At 40.8% G+C, this 18,905-nt stretch overlaps 3 protein-coding genes across 3 annotated transcripts; 2 read left to right on the top strand and 1 right to left on the bottom strand.

Moving 5' to 3' along the window:
- The first annotated feature begins 17 nt into the window (after positions 1-17).
- On the top strand, positions 18-9,171 carry man2b2 (mannosidase, alpha, class 2B, member 2). The gene is made up of 19 exons (XM_072458617.1): positions 18-240; positions 366-512; positions 993-1,098; positions 1,163-1,335; positions 1,413-1,525; positions 1,757-1,934; positions 2,017-2,215; positions 2,295-2,485; positions 2,567-2,732; positions 2,903-3,042; positions 3,134-3,411; positions 3,522-3,713; positions 3,966-4,209; positions 4,286-4,396; positions 4,473-4,665; positions 7,164-7,307; positions 8,562-8,674; positions 8,760-8,877; positions 8,947-9,171. The coding sequence occupies exons 1-19, from the start codon at positions 43-45 to the stop codon at positions 9,027-9,029; spliced, it is 3,087 nt and encodes a 1,028-aa protein (XP_072314718.1). The 5' UTR covers positions 18-42; the 3' UTR covers positions 9,030-9,171.
- A 333-nt stretch (positions 9,172-9,504) lies between these two features.
- On the top strand, positions 9,505-13,598 carry LOC140371716 (uncharacterized). Its single transcript, XM_072458906.1, has 8 exons — positions 9,505-9,687; positions 10,002-10,073; positions 10,892-10,963; positions 11,067-11,251; positions 11,919-11,982; positions 12,240-12,405; positions 12,628-12,825; positions 13,424-13,598. Exons 1-8 carry the CDS (start codon positions 9,673-9,675, stop codon positions 13,573-13,575), a joined length of 924 nt encoding a protein of 307 aa, XP_072315007.1. The 5' UTR covers positions 9,505-9,672; the 3' UTR covers positions 13,576-13,598.
- A 442-nt stretch (positions 13,599-14,040) lies between these two features.
- On the bottom strand, positions 14,041-17,781 carry LOC140371744 (low density lipoprotein receptor adapter protein 1). Its single transcript, XM_072458952.1, has 3 exons — positions 17,569-17,781; positions 15,588-16,280; positions 14,041-15,338 (listed from the first exon to the last, which is right to left on the bottom strand). The coding sequence occupies exons 2-3, from the start codon at positions 16,171-16,173 to the stop codon at positions 15,253-15,255; spliced, it is 672 nt and encodes a 223-aa protein (XP_072315053.1). The 5' UTR covers positions 16,174-16,280; positions 17,569-17,781; the 3' UTR covers positions 14,041-15,252.
- Between the last annotated feature and the right edge of the window lie 1,124 nt (positions 17,782-18,905).

The raw sequence follows: 18,905 nt of genomic DNA, 5'->3' as shown, positions 1-18,905 counted from the left end.
GTCAGCGTCACGTGTCAAAGCACAACAATAACAAGGAAGTGGATGGGTTCAGGTCATGGGTTTAGGTCAGGTGTTGTTCGTAAACGCTCTCAGAGAATGGTTAAAATGAGGTTTTTAGTCGTTTTGATGTGTTTTGTAAATAGCAGTTATGTTTACGGAACGACAGTGGATGATATGCCAATTCAGACATTTGTTATTCCTCACAGTCACATGGATGTTGGATGGGTTTACACTGTTCAAGTAAGAGTTTCTGGACCTATGCTTTGATTATATCTAATCTAAACATCTAATAAAAATGCCACGGTCAACGTAAATTTAAATCTTAGGCAAATCGAATATTCAGGCATGCTGTTGTGTCATTATAGGAGAGTATGCGTGCCTATGCTGCCAATGTGTACAGCAGTGTGACTGAGGAACTGTCCAAGGCCAAAGATCGCAGGTTTATTGCGGTGGAGCAGGAGTTTTTTCGACTTTGGTGGGACACTGTCGCCACGGACTCACAAAAGAAACAAGTATGATTGTTATAACTGCTTTAATAAAGGTGTTGCATGATACATTGCTGTGTTTCCCATTAACAGAAGAGACTATGATGACCAATGCCACCATTGTCTAATTGTCCCCCACAGTCTAAATATGATAATATGTAATTATATTCGCCACAAATTATATAGGATAAAATGATGTGTGCTTTTGGCTTACGGGAAATTTGCAGTTTTCTTTTGTTGTTTAATTTCCTTTGTCAGTTGTAGAAATATCTCAGGGCAAAGCTTTAAAAGTTTGTACTACAGTAAATATCTACAGCCAAAACATTTCTACTGCTGGGGGAGTTCTTATGTCTGTGTAGTTGAAGTATTTGGACGAATACAAATCTTAAGGATCCAAAAGGAAAAAAGGAAAAATCCTCAGAGAATCTATGACAAACACTGCATTGTATTCTGTTTCTGGATCGCTAACGATTCACTCACTCAAATGATGACATTTTCTATCCTTAGGTACGACAGCTTGTGAAAGAGGGACGACTCGAGTTTATTATTGGGGGCCAAGTAATGCACGATGAAGCTGTGACCGATTTGAATGATCAGATACTACAAATGACAGGTAAAAGGATCAGGTATGAAGTTGGGTTATGTTAATGCCTGGTTCTTCTCTTTGTGTTCCACAGAGGGACATGGGTTCCTGTACGAGACATTTGGTGTGCGTCCACAGTTTTCGTGGCATGTGGATCCTTTTGGAGCTTCAGCGACCACTCCTGTCCTGTTTGCTTTGACTGGTTTCAACGCTCACCTCATCTCCCGCATTGACTATGACCTCAAAGATGCTATGCAGGGGGACAAAGTAGGTATCGAGACATTGTTGTGTGGTAAGGCATTATTACTATGTGTTTACTGACACAATTTTCTTTGTTCAAACAGAAACTACAGTTTGTTTGGCGAGGTTCTCCTTCACTAAAAAAGCAGGAGATGTTCACTCACACTATGGACCAGTTTAGTTACTGCACTCCATCCTACCTCCCATTCTCCAATAGGTAGGGCATTTACGTCTTCATAACTGATCATAATTGTGTTGTTATTATGTGTGTGTATGGATAGTTTACCAATGAACCTGATTTTAAAGTGTTTAATATTTGATAGACATTTTGTATTTTAAGTACTGAAAATCAATACAAAATTAAGATTATTATTTATTCATATAGTTCATGAAAGACATGACATCAAATATACAGTTTTCCAAAATTAGCTAAATTTCTGTGTTTTAGTTCTGGATTTTATTGGAACGGTGTTGCATTATTTCCTGACCCTCCTAAAGATGGTGTCTACCCCAATATGAGTCTTCCTGTAACCAAGGAGACCATTCATGCCTATGCTCAGACCATGGTTGATAACATTAAACAGAGGGCAGCTTGGTTTAGGACCAACCATGTCCTGTGGCCTTGGGTAAGGGAAGAGATTCATTATGTGTATTGAAATAATTATATTTTAAATACTTTTAAATGTCGTTACTGTTTTGTGTTTAAAGGGCTGTGACAAACAGTTTTATAATTCATCTGTGCAATTCAAGAACATGGATCCTCTAATGAACTACATCAATCAGAACAGTAAAGACTTAGGAGTGACAGTCCAGTATGCAACACTTAGTGAATATTTTAAAACAATTCATAACTCTGATCTGGAGTGGGAGATCCGTGGTAGTGAAGACTTTTTGCCTTATTCTACAGGTAAGCAATTGAAATGAAATATCCTGAAACTAGATATATAGCTATATTGTCTTATTGATATAATGTATTGTTTTTTTAGAGTCACAGCAAGCCTGGACTGGATTTTATGCTTCTAGAAATGTTTTGAAAGGAGTGGCAAGACAGGCTAGTTCCAAGCTTCATGCAGCAGAGACTATTTTTACTCAATACAGAATAAGCTACCCGGATGGACCAGTAGCTAAAGACTGGGCATTAGACAAGCTCAAAGCACTGCGCTGGGCTGTGTCAGAGGTTAGTAAATGTCACCAAACACTTTTCAACGGAATACTTTAAAAATAAACAAAAATATATTAAATTTAAAATGTTCTGCAGGTCCAGCACCATGATGGCATCACTGGCACAGAATCACCCAAAGTGGCGGACATGTACATGCAACATTTAACCCAGGCCATGATGGGGGTTGATGAACTACTGGCTACGCTCTTCCTTCTCCCACACAAACTCAATTCACCCTCCCTTAGCGACTACCAGGGAAAAGGTACCTAAATGACCGCCTCATACGTTTATCGCTTTATGTGTCACAAATCTTCATCTATATTTTGACGAATTAAAATAATATTTAAATAGACCCTTTTTTTCTTTACCAAATATTCATTTTTCAAATATTACTAAACTAAAAAAAAAAAATCCTATTATATATTTCAATAGAAGGAGTTCATGAAGCACCAGAACAACATATCATTGTCTACAACCCATTAGCCTGGAACATCACTACCATCATCAATATCACTGTTAACTTTTCAATGGCTGCAGTCTTTGATGACAATGGGAAGCCAGTTCCTGCACAGGTAGTTATCCTGTACATGATGTTCTTTCACCAAGTAAATAACATGTTAAGAGGCCAGTATGAAAATAACAACTGCTCATGCTCTAATCTAGACCCAGACGACTGCTCAATCCAATGTCACCTATGACCTCTTCATCATGGTAGAGCTTGGTGGTCTTCAGCACCGGAAATATGTGATCAGGTTTTCAGAGAAGCGTTGCTCTGTAACGGGAGGTTGTGGCTGGACGTATAAGGCCAAGAGGGTTTTATTTGATAGAATAGGGATACAGGAGTGGACCAAAACTGGAAAAAGACTTTTGCCTGTTCTCAATGAGTGTTATAAGCTCATGTTTGACCAGGACACCAATCTACTGCACAGCATTACCTATCTGTAAGATGTTTAAATGTCTTATTACTATACTTAATCATTTGGATGCATTCAAGTCAGTTAAATATATTTAACAAAGCACATTTATTTTCTTGGGTTTTGTTATTTTCTAGTGAGGATAAACGGAGAGTTAAGATGAAGCAAGATTTCTGGGAGTACCATGCAAACGGAGACGTCAAATCTGGGCCCATCTCTGATAACTATATCTTCACCGCTAAGAATACAGCAACACGGGCTTATGATGCTGTGGGAATGGAGATTATACCTGGGAAGATTGTGACGGAAATTAGACAGTATTTCTACAAGTGAGTATTGTGCGTTATTAGTAGTCTTTGTTTGGTTTTCTGTGCTTTTAGACCTGAACCTAAGCTTCCTCTACTTTTGGCTCAGACAAGGTACATAGACAAACATACTATGTTTGGTTTACATGAAAACGCATGTGTTTACCTTTGCACATGAAACAAAACATTGTAATTATAAAGTTTAAATAGAGAAACGTGGCAGATGTGTGAACTCAATGACAAAAAGGTTCCATTTTTATTTATGTTTTCTGTCAGGAATAAAACTGATAAGGACTATGCCTTCTCCATCACCACGCGTGTCCCGGAATGCTACACGAGTCAAGTGCAGTGCCATCGACTGGAGCAAACTTACTTTGTGGGTCCACTGCAGATCAACACAGAGGTCGTTCTTAGGACCACCACCTCTCTTACAAACAACAAGACTTTGTACACAGATGACAATGGCTACCAGATGATGAAGAGGACACACAGGGAGTTTGCCAATAACACTTCAGCCAGGGTAAGTAAAAAGTCAAATGCCTGGTATTTATTGTTTTGCTATGAAGAAATAACTGGCACATTTAATACAACTGTAGAACTATTACCCAATGGTTCGAGCGGCATTCATTGAGGACGACCAAAGCAGACTAGTGCTCATCAGTGATAGAGCTCATGGTGTTTCTAGCCAAGGCAATGGACAAATAGAGGTATAGAGCTAAATGAAAAAATGTATCCACACATTATATAAAAAGGTTTACGAAATGTGTTTAATCATTTTCACAGGTGATGCTGCATCGTCGTCTGTGGAACAACTTACCCTGGAACCTGGGTTACAACCTGACCCTCAATGACAGCTCGGTGGTGCGCCCTACATTGTGGATGATAATGGGCTCTCTGAATGTCACCACAAAGGTTTACCACAAGGAAGCGATAGAGATGCAGCACAGGCCTGTGGTTATGGCTATAGACCATCCCAGTGAGTGAAGAAAGCATCTAATAATTCTCATGACAAACAAAATTCACATAACATTAAAACAAAAAGTGCTTTTTTTATTATTATAAAAAATAAAGAGAACAACCAAAAATATAGCCGCAAGCGGCAATGATCGGCCCTCGCCACGCCGCCGCCACACCGCTGCTGAATCTGAATCTTCTCCCCTTTGTTTTACCATCAAAAAGCTATTTTATTTTGAATTCTTGGCAGACACCGTGACTCTTTGAATGAAAATGTGGATAACTTTTGATGGTCCACACCTGAAGATGAGTCTCACCAAATTTCAGGTTAATAGGGCTGACGCCCTGGGAGGAGTTTGTGAAAGTCTAAAGTGTAAACATGTTCTGGCGATTTCCCCATTGGAATAACATGGAAGGTTTCGGTCATCGTTATGGCAACGTCATAACAATTATGACATGGGTCTCATTGACTTTTTTGATGGGGATGCTAAAATTGAGTTGTGAGTCAAATTTCATATAATTTCGCAAAACTAAACATTTAACCTCCATATAAAATCTGTAGGGGGCGCTGTGGCGCCAAATGAATTTATTTCACTTCAAGTAGGTTTAGGGCAAAGAGTTTAACAACTGATTCTAATTTGACGCAATTCGGACTTTATCCGCGCAAACGGCAGAAATTTTAAATATGGGAGATTTCTGAAATTCTAGCTACAGTTTGCGGCTTTGCCGCACAGAGACCGTGAGAGGTATCAATGTAATTTGGATAACTTTTGATGTCCCACTCCTCAGTAGCATTTTCACCAAATTTCAGCTTTTTAGGGCCAACGCCCTGGGAGGAGTTCGTAAAAGTACGACGTTTGGAAAAACTCCGAAGTCATGTTTAGCCATTTTTGAAGCAATATGGCCGACATTTGGTTGGGCGGACGGCGTTGCTGTAATAATATTTTTTACTTCTCTTGTCACCATCTACCTCTGCGCCAAATTTCATGATTCTACGATCAGATTTTTTTTGGGTCATTTCCCATCTCTCAATGCATTTTTGGTACATTTGGGGGCGCTGACGCGCCAATTTTTTTTATTTTAGAAAAGGGAAATAGCCAGAATATAGAGAGGCACGATTTTTAGAGGTGTGAACATTTTTGTGACTTTTCGTCAATGTTCACTGGGTGAAAAATAGGGGGGTTGGTCCCGAGAAGAAGAAGAAGAAGAAGAAGAAGAAGAAGAAGAAGAAGAAGAAGAAGAAGAAGAAGAAGAAGAAGAAGAAGAAGAAGAAGAAGAAGAAGAAGAAGAAGAAGAAGAAGAAGAAGAAGAAGAAGAAGAAGAAGAAGAAGAAGAAGAAGAAGAAGAGAAGAAGAAGAAGAAGAAGAAGAAGAAGAAGAAGAAGAAGAAGAAGAAGAAGAAGAAGAAGAAGAAGAAGAAGAAGAAGAAGAAGAAGAAGAAGAAGAAGAAGAAGAAGAAGAAGAAGAAGAAGAAGAAGAAGAAGAAGAAGAAGAAGAAGAAGAAGAAGAAGAAGAAGAAGAAGAAGAAGAAGAAGAAGAAGAAGAAGAAGAAGAAGAAGAAGAAGAAGAAGAAGAAGAAGAAGAAGAAGAAGAAGAAGAAGAAGAAGAAGAAGAAGAAGAAGAATATTCCGATGCGAAAACAATGTTTCCCATTTTTCAAATATCATAAACTATACATTTTCGGAAAGCGCGGGCGCTTTCCTACCTCATGGTGTGGGTCCCTGGTCACTGACGGGTACTTTCGTTAATTTTGAGTGGGCTCCGCCCACTTTGTGTTTTTGGCCCTCTATACAGTAATAATGTTCAATTTTTGCATTACATGCTTATATGCACGGAACATGCAAGAGATGGGGAACGTATTCGTGAGCTACTTAGCGCAAATGAGTGCTTTATATGGGGATGACGACCGCTTCGCGGTCGTCATCTCAATGTAAAGTGCTCGTTTAGTGCGCACTTTTGCACGGGCTTCGCCCGTTTACAACGGTAATGTTCCATTTTCCTACTACTAATTAGTATGCACGGGGCGTGCATGAGTGAAGGAGTGCGTTAGTGAGTGTTTGGAAGTGGGCGAGCGCTTCGCGCTCGATTTCGTGCGCACTACGTGCGCACTTTGGCAGCCGTGCTTCGCACGGCCTTACGAGATTAATAGGCCTCTCGCCAGCTTGTGGCGCTCGGGCCTAACAAGATCAGAGAGCGAAGAGACAAAATCAAAAGGAAACAGCGTAGCCCAGAATGTAAACCAGAAAATAAAAATATCAGTCAGGCCCCTATATCGGTCCTATCTTACCCAGGGTCTGGTAAATTTGTCAATGTCCAGGTTTATTTCTTCCCAGTCCTTGATTTCCATTTCCTTGTAATTGCTTTATTGTTTTGCTGCCAAAAGTACATTCCACAGGTATCTATCAATCATTTCTATTGTTGGCATTTTATGTCCTAGAGATAGTTTCAAAATCAAAATAAATCTGGGTGTTGAAGTAACATTGTTGCAACTTGTTTTTTGTGTTTTGTGTTTTTTTTCCAGAGACATCAATAAAACTTCAGGCTGGACAAGGGTTTCTGGTTCCTCCAGTTGTCCTCCCTCCTAATCTCCACCTGCTCAGTTTCAGTGTCCCAGGCTGGAACTACAGCTCCAACCATGCAGCTCATATTAAACAATTAGAAAAAGGTTAGTTTGCTTCATATTTGTTCATTTGTGAGGCTGCACAATCATATATCAAGCTTGTTGTGTTCTTTTTTTATTCTCTCTTTCTTTTTTGTGTTCGGACCAAACCAAGGCAAGGCAAGGCAAGTTTATTTGTAGAGCACATTTCATACACAAGGCAATTCAAAGTGCTTCACACAGCAGGAAAAATGCATTCAAATCACAAAGAAATTACAGAAACAGAAATACAATAAAATTAACTAAATTAAAAATTATCAATCCAACTGATTGTCTAAACTTATAAAATCACAAACAAAAGAGAAGAGTGCAAAGAAAAAAATGTTTCAGTCATATGCGCAGCTAAACAAAACTGTTTTTAGCTTAGATTTGAACATTGTCAGAGTAGAAGCCTGTCTCACATCTTCAGGAAGACTGTTCCAGATTTTAGCTGCATAAAACTGAAACGCAGATTCCCCATGTTTTGTCCTGACTCTGGCACCAGCAGGAGGCCGGTCCCTGAGGTCCTCAGAGTCCGAGATGATTCATATGGCACTAACATGTCTGAGATGTACTTTGGTGCTAGGCCATGGAGAGACTTGTACACAAGCAGAGCTGCTTTAAAGTCTCTTCTCTGAGCCACAGGAGCCAGTGCAGAGACCTGAGAACAGGACTAATGTGATCATACTTCCTGGTTCTGGTCAGGACCCGAGCAGCAGCGTTCTGGATGTACTGCAGCTGTTTTACAGCTCGTTTGGAGAGGCCAGTGAGCAGGTCGTTACAGTTGTCTAATCGACTGGAGACAAACGCATGGATAAGTCTCTCTAAATCTGGTTTTGACACTATATTTTTGATTTTGGCAATGTTTTTTAGATGGTAAAAAGCTGCTGATGTTATTGATTTGACGTGGCTATTAAAGTTCAAGTCTGAGTCCATTATTACCCCCAGATTTCTAACTTGGTTTGTAGGTTTTAGAGCGAGACTCTGGAGGTGACCGCTAACACTTTCTCTTTGTTTCTGTGGCCAAAAACGATTATTTCAGTCTTGTCTGAGTTCAGCTGGAGAAAGTTGTTTTGCATCCACAAACTGATCTGTTGGATGCAGTGACAGAGTGAATCTACTGGTCCATATTCACCTGCCGATAGTGAAACATAGATCTGAGTGTTGTCTGCATAATTGTGATAGGACACATTTTCACTGCGTATCAACGCCAGTATGTTTTTATAGTAATGTACAGTCCTAGTAAATATTTATTATTAACAATTCATATTTTCATCACAGGTAAAAGACACTTCACAGCACCAGACTATGATCGCGTCCTAATTCGAGTAATGCATTTATTTGAGGAAGGAAAAGACCCTGAGCTTTCAAAGGCAGTTACCATAAACATTAAGGTAATAATCACAGGTCAAATAACATTGTGAAATATTGTACATACTTAATGATCACTCAAATGTGTGGTCATGTGACTCTGAACAGGAAGTGCTGCAGGGCTTAGGGAAAGTGAGAGCATTAGAGGAGCGGTCCCTCACTGGAACATGGGACATCAACACTCTACAGAGGTGGAAGTGGAAAACTGCAGACCCTTTACAAACCCGTGAGTGACATTTATTACAAATCAATTGTTAATTTTCTCTTCTTTAACCTGGATGTTCTCTTTTTTCAGAGAACAGAAGAAGCTACACAAATGAAACGTTCACTGTCACAGTCTCACCCAAAGAAATCCGCACCTTCTTTGTTTATTTCTAGTTTTTCAATTGTTTGTTTCTTCCATGAAGATGAAACAACAGCCTTAGAGACAAACTGCAGTGCACTTTATGATGATTAGGATTCCACAAAGGAACTTACTGAAATGCTCACTGACTTCTTGATGAATAAAGAGATTTTTGCATGATTTATTTAATGTTATTGTTATTATTATTATTATTATTTATTTATGTTTTTGTTATTGTTATTGTGTTGTATAGTTTGGTGTGTAGGCCTCTTTGATATAATCCTTTGAATTCCTGCAATGAAATGTGTTAAACGTTATGCGATTTTTTTTCTTTATTTTTTCTCTTCATTTATTGCTGCTTAGAAGACCCCTTATTAACATTGGTAAACTATAGGATTGTTTGGTCATTTTACATTAACACTGTCGTAAACTAGAACGAAAGCAGTTCTAATAAAAGCCTATATCCACTAGGGGCGCCATTTTCTCCTATACCAAATTATGCTGGACAACACCCGAAGAGACATAACAATGGTTTACTGTCCCGATGACCGCGACGCAAAACTCTCAGAGCTATTTTAATTTTCCAGTAACATTGGATACAGTCCATCACACATGAGTGTCGCAAACAGAGCCATGACGCGCACATAAAGAGCACAGCACAACAACGATCTCTGCACGATGAGCATCGCCAGTGTAAGTAATGATCTGTGTTACAATGCTCATTTATCCACCGGACATTTATCTACAGTTTGTTATGCACCACCACGCGTTTGAAGCTAGTTGTTGGATGTAGGTGTTTTACAGATGTGATTTAAAAAAATGCACGAGATTTATCCTTGCGGATGCTGAGGAGGCGTTGCACGCGTTGCTAGGATACAGGAGGATACTTGTAGCATCGCTGTTTGGGAGTGCTACAACAACAATAAAGGCTTTGTCTCCTTGTGTGTGTGTGTGTGTGTGTGTGTGTGTGTGTGTGTGTGTGTGTGTGTGTGTGTGTGATCGATCAGAAAAGAGAACTGGAGCAGAAAAGGAGACTACAGCACTTTCTGGCTGATTTGGCTCTTCTTGGATCATTACAGGTTTGACATTTTGTTAAAATGATAACAGCGTATAATCTTTGATAATAAATAAATAACGAGTTGATCAAATTAACTCTCAAACGTTTATATATATATATATATATATATATATATATATATATATATATATATATATATACTTATAATTATGATCTACCATAGGTAGATCATAATTTTATATTTTGTTCATTGTAAACTGCAATTGATCTAAAACAGCTCAGTAATAGAAACAGGCCCATTGACTGTTCAAAACTGCAGAACTAACACGCTCTGCCTGTTGATAGGGACATTTTATCATTATATTTTTGTGGGTATGCAACATTTAGATAAATGAACATCTCTCACTCGGATTTTTAATTCTTGAAATAATCACAACCATTTACAGGGAAGTGGGCGGGTATAAGGGGTGGGTGAGAACAGGAATGTTCTGAGCACTAAAGCCTCAGTTGTCGGACAATACAGGATTACTCAAGCATGTAGGAATTAAAATACAATTTTGAGTAAACTAATGATGAAGAAAAACTGTTTAAAAGATCATTAAAGTTTATTTTGCTTATTGTGTCAGCTTTAACCAGCTCTATAACAGGGCTATTTCAGGTGAATATTCAAGCTAAAGCTGGTCTAATATAGGATTCCACAGTACCAGCCACAGTACTTCTATAATAACATTCCCAAAGGAGGACAAAATGTGGATAAAACTGACTCAAATAGAACCATGCATACCAGCAGTGATACACAGTGCATTACAGTTTGAACACCACTGCAGTAAAAATATGTTTTGTGGAAACCATCAGTGATGAAATACTTTTCTCTTGTAGGGTTTTAAATACTTTCAACCATGGCTCAGAGGCAAAGAGGAACTACTATTAACAGTTGTCAATGAAGATTTGGTCAGTTCTTTTAAATGTTTCTCTGGTTTCTACTCTATTGCTTTTTTCTGTCTATTCACTTTGCTTCTATCACCGACTCTGACCTTTTGTGACGTGTGTCCAGGGTTGGCGCTCCCCTGCTTATGTGGTCTCCAGGGCCTCCTCGTCCAGCAGCAGTAGCAGTGACGCCTCCCCCAGCAGCAGCTCCCTCAGCCTGGCCAGCAGTGGGTGCAGCTCCCCCCTGCCTGGAGACCCACAGCAGCCCCGACACAACACCAGGGTGCACAAGAGCCGGGCCGCTCCAGTCAGGTGGGCAGTGACGTGGGCTAGCATAGTTTACATCAAACACAGTGGGAGCTGTGGCTTATTTTTAATTTTCCACCTCTGCAGTGTTAAGTGTAAACACGCCGGTGCAACGGAAATTGGTCGGACTCTGAGTTCATTCTAGTAGTGGAAATAATCCCCCGCTTGGTCTGTGTAGTAGTCGCAGAGCAGTCAAATATTTATATCATTAAAATCTTAAATTCTCAGACAATTTCATCCTTTTCTGCTTTTTTCATAAAACAAGTTGGGAATTAAACAAATCATCAGTTCTTTAAAAATAATGTGAAGTGTTCAAAAATATGGGGCCTATAGTGATCTTAATATTCTGTCAATTATTTTGAGAAAATCGCTTTAAAAGTTACAATTTTCCATATAAATCAATGGCTATCCATAAATTACATTGTATTTATACTGACTCTGTACAAGTTTAATTGGAGAAATTTTAGTGTAACACAAACGTTTACTTCGCCTTGAGCAATATTCATTCATGCAACAGTAATTTCACTTAGAACAGCTTTTGAGAAATTCTTCACCTCTGGGAAGGACACACCCATTTTGCAGAAGTTCTCACGGTTCTCAGTTTCTCATCTCAGTGTTGGCTAAATATAAGTTGCTCAACATCCCTGAAATATTGTAACCTTTTCTATTTTAGGGATTTTCACATTGAAGAACATCTTCTCCCTGCCTCGCCCAGTGAAAGAGAGATGGCAATACCAGTAAGTTCTCAAGCAATAAACACAGCAATAAAACAAATACCGTGAGACCTAAAGATGCATTGTGTAACTTTTCTGGTGCGGGGCCTGCCACCATGGATATGTTTTTCCTTCCTTATTGCTAAATATGACCTTGATAAACACAAATTCTTACTGTGACCAATTGTCTCCTTGGAGAAATAAAAGAAAAGTTGCATAGTGCACCTTTAAATATACAGTTATCCACGTTGCCCTGACATTAACAGAGCATTTTTCTTTAGGAAGTCAATTGCACTTTGTTTTTAGTCGCTGGTTATGTAAAATATGGCCGGCCCTATGCCTGGATTCGCTCCAACCATGAGCGCCTTGTCAACATCGGAGGCATAGATTCAATGGTCAAAGATACGCCCATGAAGCTCAAGTCCATTACTGACTGGCAAACGCAAGGTAAGGAAACAATGTCAGGAATGCAAACAGGAGAAAGCTTTCGTTTTATCCTGCACATTCAATAATTACCCCATTTTCCACAGCCCAAATCACATGCAGATGTTGTCGTTTTTGTCTGGGTGGGCTATGGAAAAAGATTTAACGTTGGGCTTGAAACCTACTCTCGCTCTCACTAGACATTACAGAATTATTATTATGAAAAACATTGTCATTTTGTGGCAGGAATCCGCGTGTGGGACGTTGTGAGCGAGCTGGTGTCTCTCTGCACCGCCCCGTCCCCTTCTAATCCTTTCGCCCTGGACTTGCGCTACATTAAAAGTCTTCCCCTGACCGACCGCTTTCTTGTGAGTGGAGCTCTACTCAACTTTCTGGAGACGTATATTGTCTGTGGGAATCGAGATGAGTTGCACTATGACAAAGGTAATGGGGCCATATACAGTAAAACAATGCAGATTATTACTTTTATTATTACAGAAACACGAGTAACCTCTACCTTCTGAGATATTTGCAAATGTATATTGTAAATGATATGTAGTTGAAAATATTAAGTAAAAATTAGATACTTTATACTCTACTTTATCCCTTTACAAAAGTGTGTCTGATTATGCACTCTACAACAGAACACAATGAAAATATACTGTGGGTAATACTCTTTCAATAAATTGTACTTCTACAAAGTTTTCCAACACCATCTTTTTCCTCTTGAGTTAAATATATATTTGACAGTGTAATTTGATTTAAAGTCTGTGTGAGACTTATATACCAACATTTTTTTTTTAACTCTTGGTACTTCATTGGACTATTACATGATACTTTCATTTTGACATAACGGTACTCTTAGAGCACATATTTTGGCTCTTCAGTTTCACATAGCGTTTGTTGTTTCTTAAGGAAACCAGCAGATGCCGCCATTTAGCTGTATAACAAACGCTGGATGTCTGTTCTCATCTACACTCATGTCATATTGTAGGAACTGCTTCTTTTTTTGTATTTAGTATGTATTATTTTGTCATCCTAGTGGTAGAGGAGGTGAAGCCTCTGCGGCGCGTCCATGTGCGATCTCTTCTGGAGGTGCAGCAGCAAAGAGAGGGCTCCAGGCTCACCACAAGTCCCACCACAGCAAACTCACCTGAAGACCAGCCCACACTGCTCAATCACAACCACAACTAAGCAAAATGTGAACAATATTACTTCCCCCCCCCTCTCTCATTTAACATGTGCTGTACGGTCTAAATAGTGTGCGGACACCTATCGGGCTAGCAGGTTATTCGTAGTACTGGTAGTTGTGGAGTACAATTATCCTGGAGGGTGATGAATGATGTAATCGAGAAAAACGTTTCAGTCACTAGAACAATGAAAAGCAACTAGCAGCAGGACGTCTCCATCAGCTACAAATGGGGAAGTGGCGGGCAGTGTCAAGTTCTGTGCTCTTACAGTTGACATTGTGGTCACATGTGTTTCAAAAGCACTGCTCACACGTCCTGGGAACACGAGTCATAAGACTGAAAACTCCATGGACCTGCTCAGAGTCATGCCCTGCCACCTCAAACCACCTCAAACCACCGCCGCTTTGCAGGGCCAAAGTCACCACAAATTATTACTAGAGTTAAAGTATGACTAGACAGCTGATGTTTGTTTTTAAAAAGCAACCACAAAACAAATGTTGTATAAAAAAGTTTTAATACTCGATAAAATTAATATTTAAATATGTACATAACATTAAAAACAGTACATTGATAAAATATCTTTGAGCAGGCACATAAACACTCTTCACAAAGGATGTGCCTTTTGTAATAGAAAAAAATATATATAAAAATCAACAGATCAAAACCTAGTGGCTTGAGAGAACCACAGGCACCTCGTCTAGCTTAGTTTTGGTCTGAAACACTGATGGCAGCTTCAGGGGCCCCACAGACCCTCATGTCTGTTAAACATTTGTAAACGCGACACTTAAATCACCTTCATGAGTGTTATGCATGCAATGGTTCACACGTCAGTGCCCATGAGTGTCATCTTAACTGGACTAGGGCACCTTTTAAGGCTTGCCAATATAACAAAAAGCACACTGTAGCCATCTGATATGCAAAGTCATGGTTGGATGACAGGAAAAAATTCTAGGCCTTCCTAAGTATTGGATCTCAAATTCCCCCAAGAGGAATGCAGGTGCATGGGTGCACATTCCTCACTGAAGCTCTACAGACCAAGGAACACAGCGTTCCCAGTGTTTGGGCACAAACAGGCCCTCTGCGTCATGGCCGGCTGCCCTGTCCACATAAATGCAAATTCAGCGCAATGGACGGTCAACAGTTCATGTCAAATGAGCGGTTTTCTCTATAATTGGCATTGATTCTGAAGCACTGTCACAAATAACTTTTCTAGTAAACTACAGAACTACACTTTTCAGCAAGAACCAATGTTTTGTCCTCAATTTATCTAACATTGTGCATCTTTTACTCTTAAGTTAATGACTAAGTGAGATTTTGTTTATTGGAAACCATGAGGCTTTCTAGTGCCTCAGGACTTGGACACAATGCTGTCAAAAATGTCAGTTAAATAAAGATAATCCTTCAAAAACAAAGTGACATCTTTGTGTCAACTTAAAGATGTTTGTGCTCCTGCATACTTCAAGTACTTCAAAAAGCAGCAGAGTAGTGACTCTAAAGTCTCCAGAAAACTGTTGTAGACTGGTGGTGTCATCTTGTGATGCAGCAGGCACCGCACGAGTCGACAGAAAACCTTAAAACCCGACTTCCACATTCAGGCCTTCCCTTGTCCTGTCTAGTCTGTCCCCTGTAGCGCAGTCATATTGAGGTTTAGTCTGATAGTCGCTTATTTGAAGGCAGGAGCTCAGTTCCAGCTGTCGGATGCAGAGCCTCTTCGGGTGATGGCTCGGAGAGGGCTACGGGACACAGAGCCCCTTTTCTTCCAGCGAACTGAAACAAATGGAGAAAGAAGTCAGTGATGCTAGCAGCTGCAAAGTTCACCGTTAAAATGTTAATGACCAGACTAGGAGTGAAAGCTGTGCGTCACAACGACTGACTGAGCCGGCCAAGAGCGCTTCTCATTTACCGTTACTTCCCTGTGTTCTAGATTTCAAAATTTACCTCAGGGTGCAAGGTCAGAAACCTCATCCTTTAGAGCAGGAGAAAGTGCTAAATATAGTGCTATAATCAGAGACGTACCTTTCCCGATACTGGCAGGGAGTGTGTAGCTCTTCGTGTTGGAGTTGGTGCTCTCCTCGATGCACTCGCCCTTGGTCTTTGATGCCAGTGTATTGGAGCCGTCCTGCGAGTCGCTGAGGGCCCTCTGGAAGGAGAGTGCCAGGCAGGCCGTCATGTCCTTGGCCCGTTCTGCCCGACTGCACCAGAAGACCCGGCACTGCAGCTGCTGCCCGTGGTGCTTGCAGATGTACAGGAATACGTTTGGCCTGGTGGCGTCGGCTGCACAGTAGGCAATGTCCTGGAGGTAAGTCTTTGTGAGCTGCCGGCCCGTGCTCAGCTCTTTGACCTCCACGTATCGGGGCCGCACCACCAGCGCGTGGTCTTTGCTGAGCTTCTTCCCGTTCGCGATGCCGTCCAGCAAGTGCTGAATGGCGTCCTGAGCCTGCTCCCTGTCCAGTGAGAAGATCTTCACGGTGCCTACGTAGTGCACCTTGAACAGCGGGTCGCCGTGAGAGAGGGTCTCCAGGCGGTCTCGCTTGAAGCGGCGGCGGAGCGCAGCCGGAGAGTTCTTCAGGGTCTGCATGAGCTGGAACGTGCCCAGAGACATGACCGTTTGGTTTGAAGGTGGAGAGAGGTCAGAGTGGTTTTGGTGCTGGTCCTTCTCCCCCTTTGCCACCGCAGTACAAAGAGCGGCGTTACATCCAATAATGTGATCTGCAATGAACCAAACACGGACAGGGAGATTAGCTCGGCACATCAATATCACATGCTGGCTTTCATCTCCCCCATATGTTATGCTTTTAATTGTCATCATGGAATTGAGGGTCAGTACATTTTTGTTGTTCCATATTCAGTTCACTTGTTGCACTTGTTCTGCCCTGAATGAACTCGAGCGAATTCCACCAACAAGATCAGTTACAAAAGTGACGCATTCACTGACCAATATTCATTTACTACGGACACTGGCTATTAAATATTCACAGCCAATCTGGACTTTTCCTGGCAGCCTTTTCCCAGAGCTGACCAGTCTGGGGCCAACATGACTGTCCCCTCACTCCTATGTGTCCAAGGCATTTTCTCACCTCACATCAATGGCATAATTTTAGAATTTAACTATTGAAGTCTGGCCGGTTTGTCTGACCCTCTAAACGTTTAATCTTATGCAACGAGTACATCTGGCCTCCCATTGCGCTTCATCCTCCAAATTCACAGAAACGCCTCTTCTCCATTGTGACTCCACTTTATTTTTTCCCCTTTCGCTTTTCTTGGCCATTCTTTCAACATCCTCCAGCCCTCTTCAGAAGCCAGTAGCAGAGAGAGCTCGGAGGAGATGGCCATTGTGAGCGCGCAGGAAACGGCTTTGCATTCCCACCAAAATGTTTTTTCTTCAAACAATGGCATGCTTTGGAGAGTGTGTCACATCATGTTTTAGTGGGAGGGGGCCCGCACTGTAAAGCCACTATATCCCCAGGCCCCTGAGATGGACACAGTACAGTGTGCCTTTTACAAACAAGCAGTCACTCAACTTTCACTCTGATTAGAAGCCTTTAGTTCAAACCAGTGGCACAGGGCAAGAGCACAGCCTTGGAAGTGTCATTGGAGAAATTACGCCAGTTCAATTTAACACTTACATTTACGTCCAATTAAATGTGATTCTTTCCCAAATAAAACTTTAGACACAAGGTTGAATTTACAAAGAAATACAAATTATTTAAAGTTCTTTGAAAATTTGTAGGGGGGAATTTGCAACATGGAAATAGATTTTATTTCACAAGAGTTTAAAATACTTCTAATAATTTGAAATGTATTAAAAGTCTAATAATTTGATCATAATTGTAACTTTATTTTCTTTTGTTGACCTTAAATTCAACAAAACATACATAAAACAAACTGACCTATGCAAAAAAAAGACAACAAAATAGATCAAATGATAATAACTTCAGTAACTTTCATAACTTGAATGGAGAAAGTAGATACATCAAAGACTAAACGTGTAACTCACCTGTTCAGAGTCGTGTCCTCGTGGGCTTCACGCAGCGTCAAGTGAGGTCTGCACGTTTGCGCCTGTTTTATCTCAGTAAATTCCAATTTCGCGTGTCTCATAGTCGTCTTTTCCTCCAGATATTCTACTTTGATCGTTCGCCAGTGACTTTTCTACCGCCTGAATCCTGCTCCTCTGCCTCGGGTTTTGCGTGTGTGAGCTGTGGCCCACGGAGCGGCGGAGAGACGCTTTAAAGAGCGTGGGTGCGCGCACGTCACACCCGTGGACGCGCGTCACTTGTGTTTGCGGGGCGAAGGAGCGCGCTGATTGGACAAGAGGAGGAAGGGGGGGGGGGGGGGGGGGGGCTGCAGGGGGAACAGCAACGATCCAGGAGTTACAACGTTACAAGAGAAAGTAACCGTTCACTAATAAAAGTGTTCAGACTAAAGACGCCTCATGCTTCCTCTGAAACGTCAGTCTTTTGATGACTGAGATGCCTCTTCTCTCTTTCTTGTGTTCAACTGTGCACCAGTGGGTGTTTCTCATTTTAAGAACCATTAGTCTATGTTCTCATGTTGTTATTATTATTCATGATTTCCCCCCAAGTAAGAAGTAACTGCATGTAAAAGTGTCCAGACAAACTGGACCCCAGCCATATCGCTGCTGCAGGTAAGAAATAACGGTCAATGTACTATTTTGTGCAATATTATTTCTGACAAGCTGCTGGTCTGACCAGACCGCCACCTTCAGCAGGTGGGGGATGTGAACATGTTTTACCTCATATCAAAGTTTGAGAGAACTAGAAAAACTGGGTAGCAAGTTATCAATGCTGAGCTTCTGCTTTTGTTTATTGAGCTAAAGACCTAGTCTTGTTCTGGTCAGTAGAGTCAAGTACAGAACATTAACAACAACAGGACTCAGAGTCTGCTTAAGAATATTCACTGTCAATAAACCATGTCCCATACTAATTTAGAGTTGGCACTTGACATCTGGAACTCAATTGTTACTGATAACTTGTTTTCTTTGGTAAAGTCATAATTCAGCGTGTGTACACTGTATGGCACACTCCATTAAACTGTCAAAGACACCCTGGGAGCCATCTCTGAACAAAACAAGGTCATAATAATGATGCTTCATAACATCCCGATAATGTGTCATGATGTGTCTTGTTTTGGTATGAAATAAAGAGGCAAATAGACTTCATATACGTGTCTGATGGGTGCACTTCTCTTGAGCCTCTGTACTTTGCCATAACTGTCTCCCAAGTGTGAAGGTAACTTCAGAAATGTACACAAACAGCTGAACTATTTTCAGTTTTGACATATAGGGGCTAAAGCAAACAGTGGTGTGTTTGAGGT

Source organism: Eucyclogobius newberryi, unplaced genomic scaffold (assembly GCF_026437365.1).
Source record: "Eucyclogobius newberryi isolate DKJ021-1_F unplaced genomic scaffold, fEucNew1.0.hap1 SCAF_22, whole genome shotgun sequence".
Lineage (NCBI taxonomy): Eukaryota > Metazoa > Chordata > Actinopteri > Gobiiformes > Gobiidae > Eucyclogobius > Eucyclogobius newberryi.
The sequence above is the reverse complement of the archived record's forward strand: the minus strand, read 5'-3'. Positions and strand labels throughout refer to the sequence as shown.

Excerpts from the sequence above, each read along its gene's own strand:
- man2b2 (XM_072458617.1), top strand. The coding sequence starts at position 43 with ATGGGTTCAGGTCATGGGTTTAGGTCAGGTGTTGTTCGTAAACGCTCT. Across the intron at positions 1,935-2,016 it reads ACCATGTCCTGTGGCCTTGG|GGCTGTGACAAACAGTTTTA; the intron begins GTAAGGGAAGAG and ends TTGTGTTTAAAG. Across the intron at positions 3,412-3,521 it reads CTGCACAGCATTACCTATCT|TGAGGATAAACGGAGAGTTA; the intron begins GTAAGATGTTTA and ends GTTATTTTCTAG.
- LOC140371716 (XM_072458906.1), top strand. Across the intron at positions 11,252-11,918 it reads AGCCGGGCCGCTCCAGTCAG|GGATTTTCACATTGAAGAAC; the intron begins GTGGGCAGTGAC and ends TTTCTATTTTAG. Across the intron at positions 12,406-12,627 it reads TACTGACTGGCAAACGCAAG|GAATCCGCGTGTGGGACGTT; the intron begins GTAAGGAAACAA and ends ATTTTGTGGCAG.
- LOC140371744 (XM_072458952.1), bottom strand. The coding sequence starts at position 16,173 with ATGTCTCTGGGCACGTTCCAGCTCATGCAGACCCTGAAGAACTCTCCG. Across the intron at positions 15,339-15,587 it reads CCCTGCCAGTATCGGGAAAG|TTCGCTGGAAGAAAAGGGGC; the intron begins GTACGTCTCTGA and ends CATTTGTTTCAG.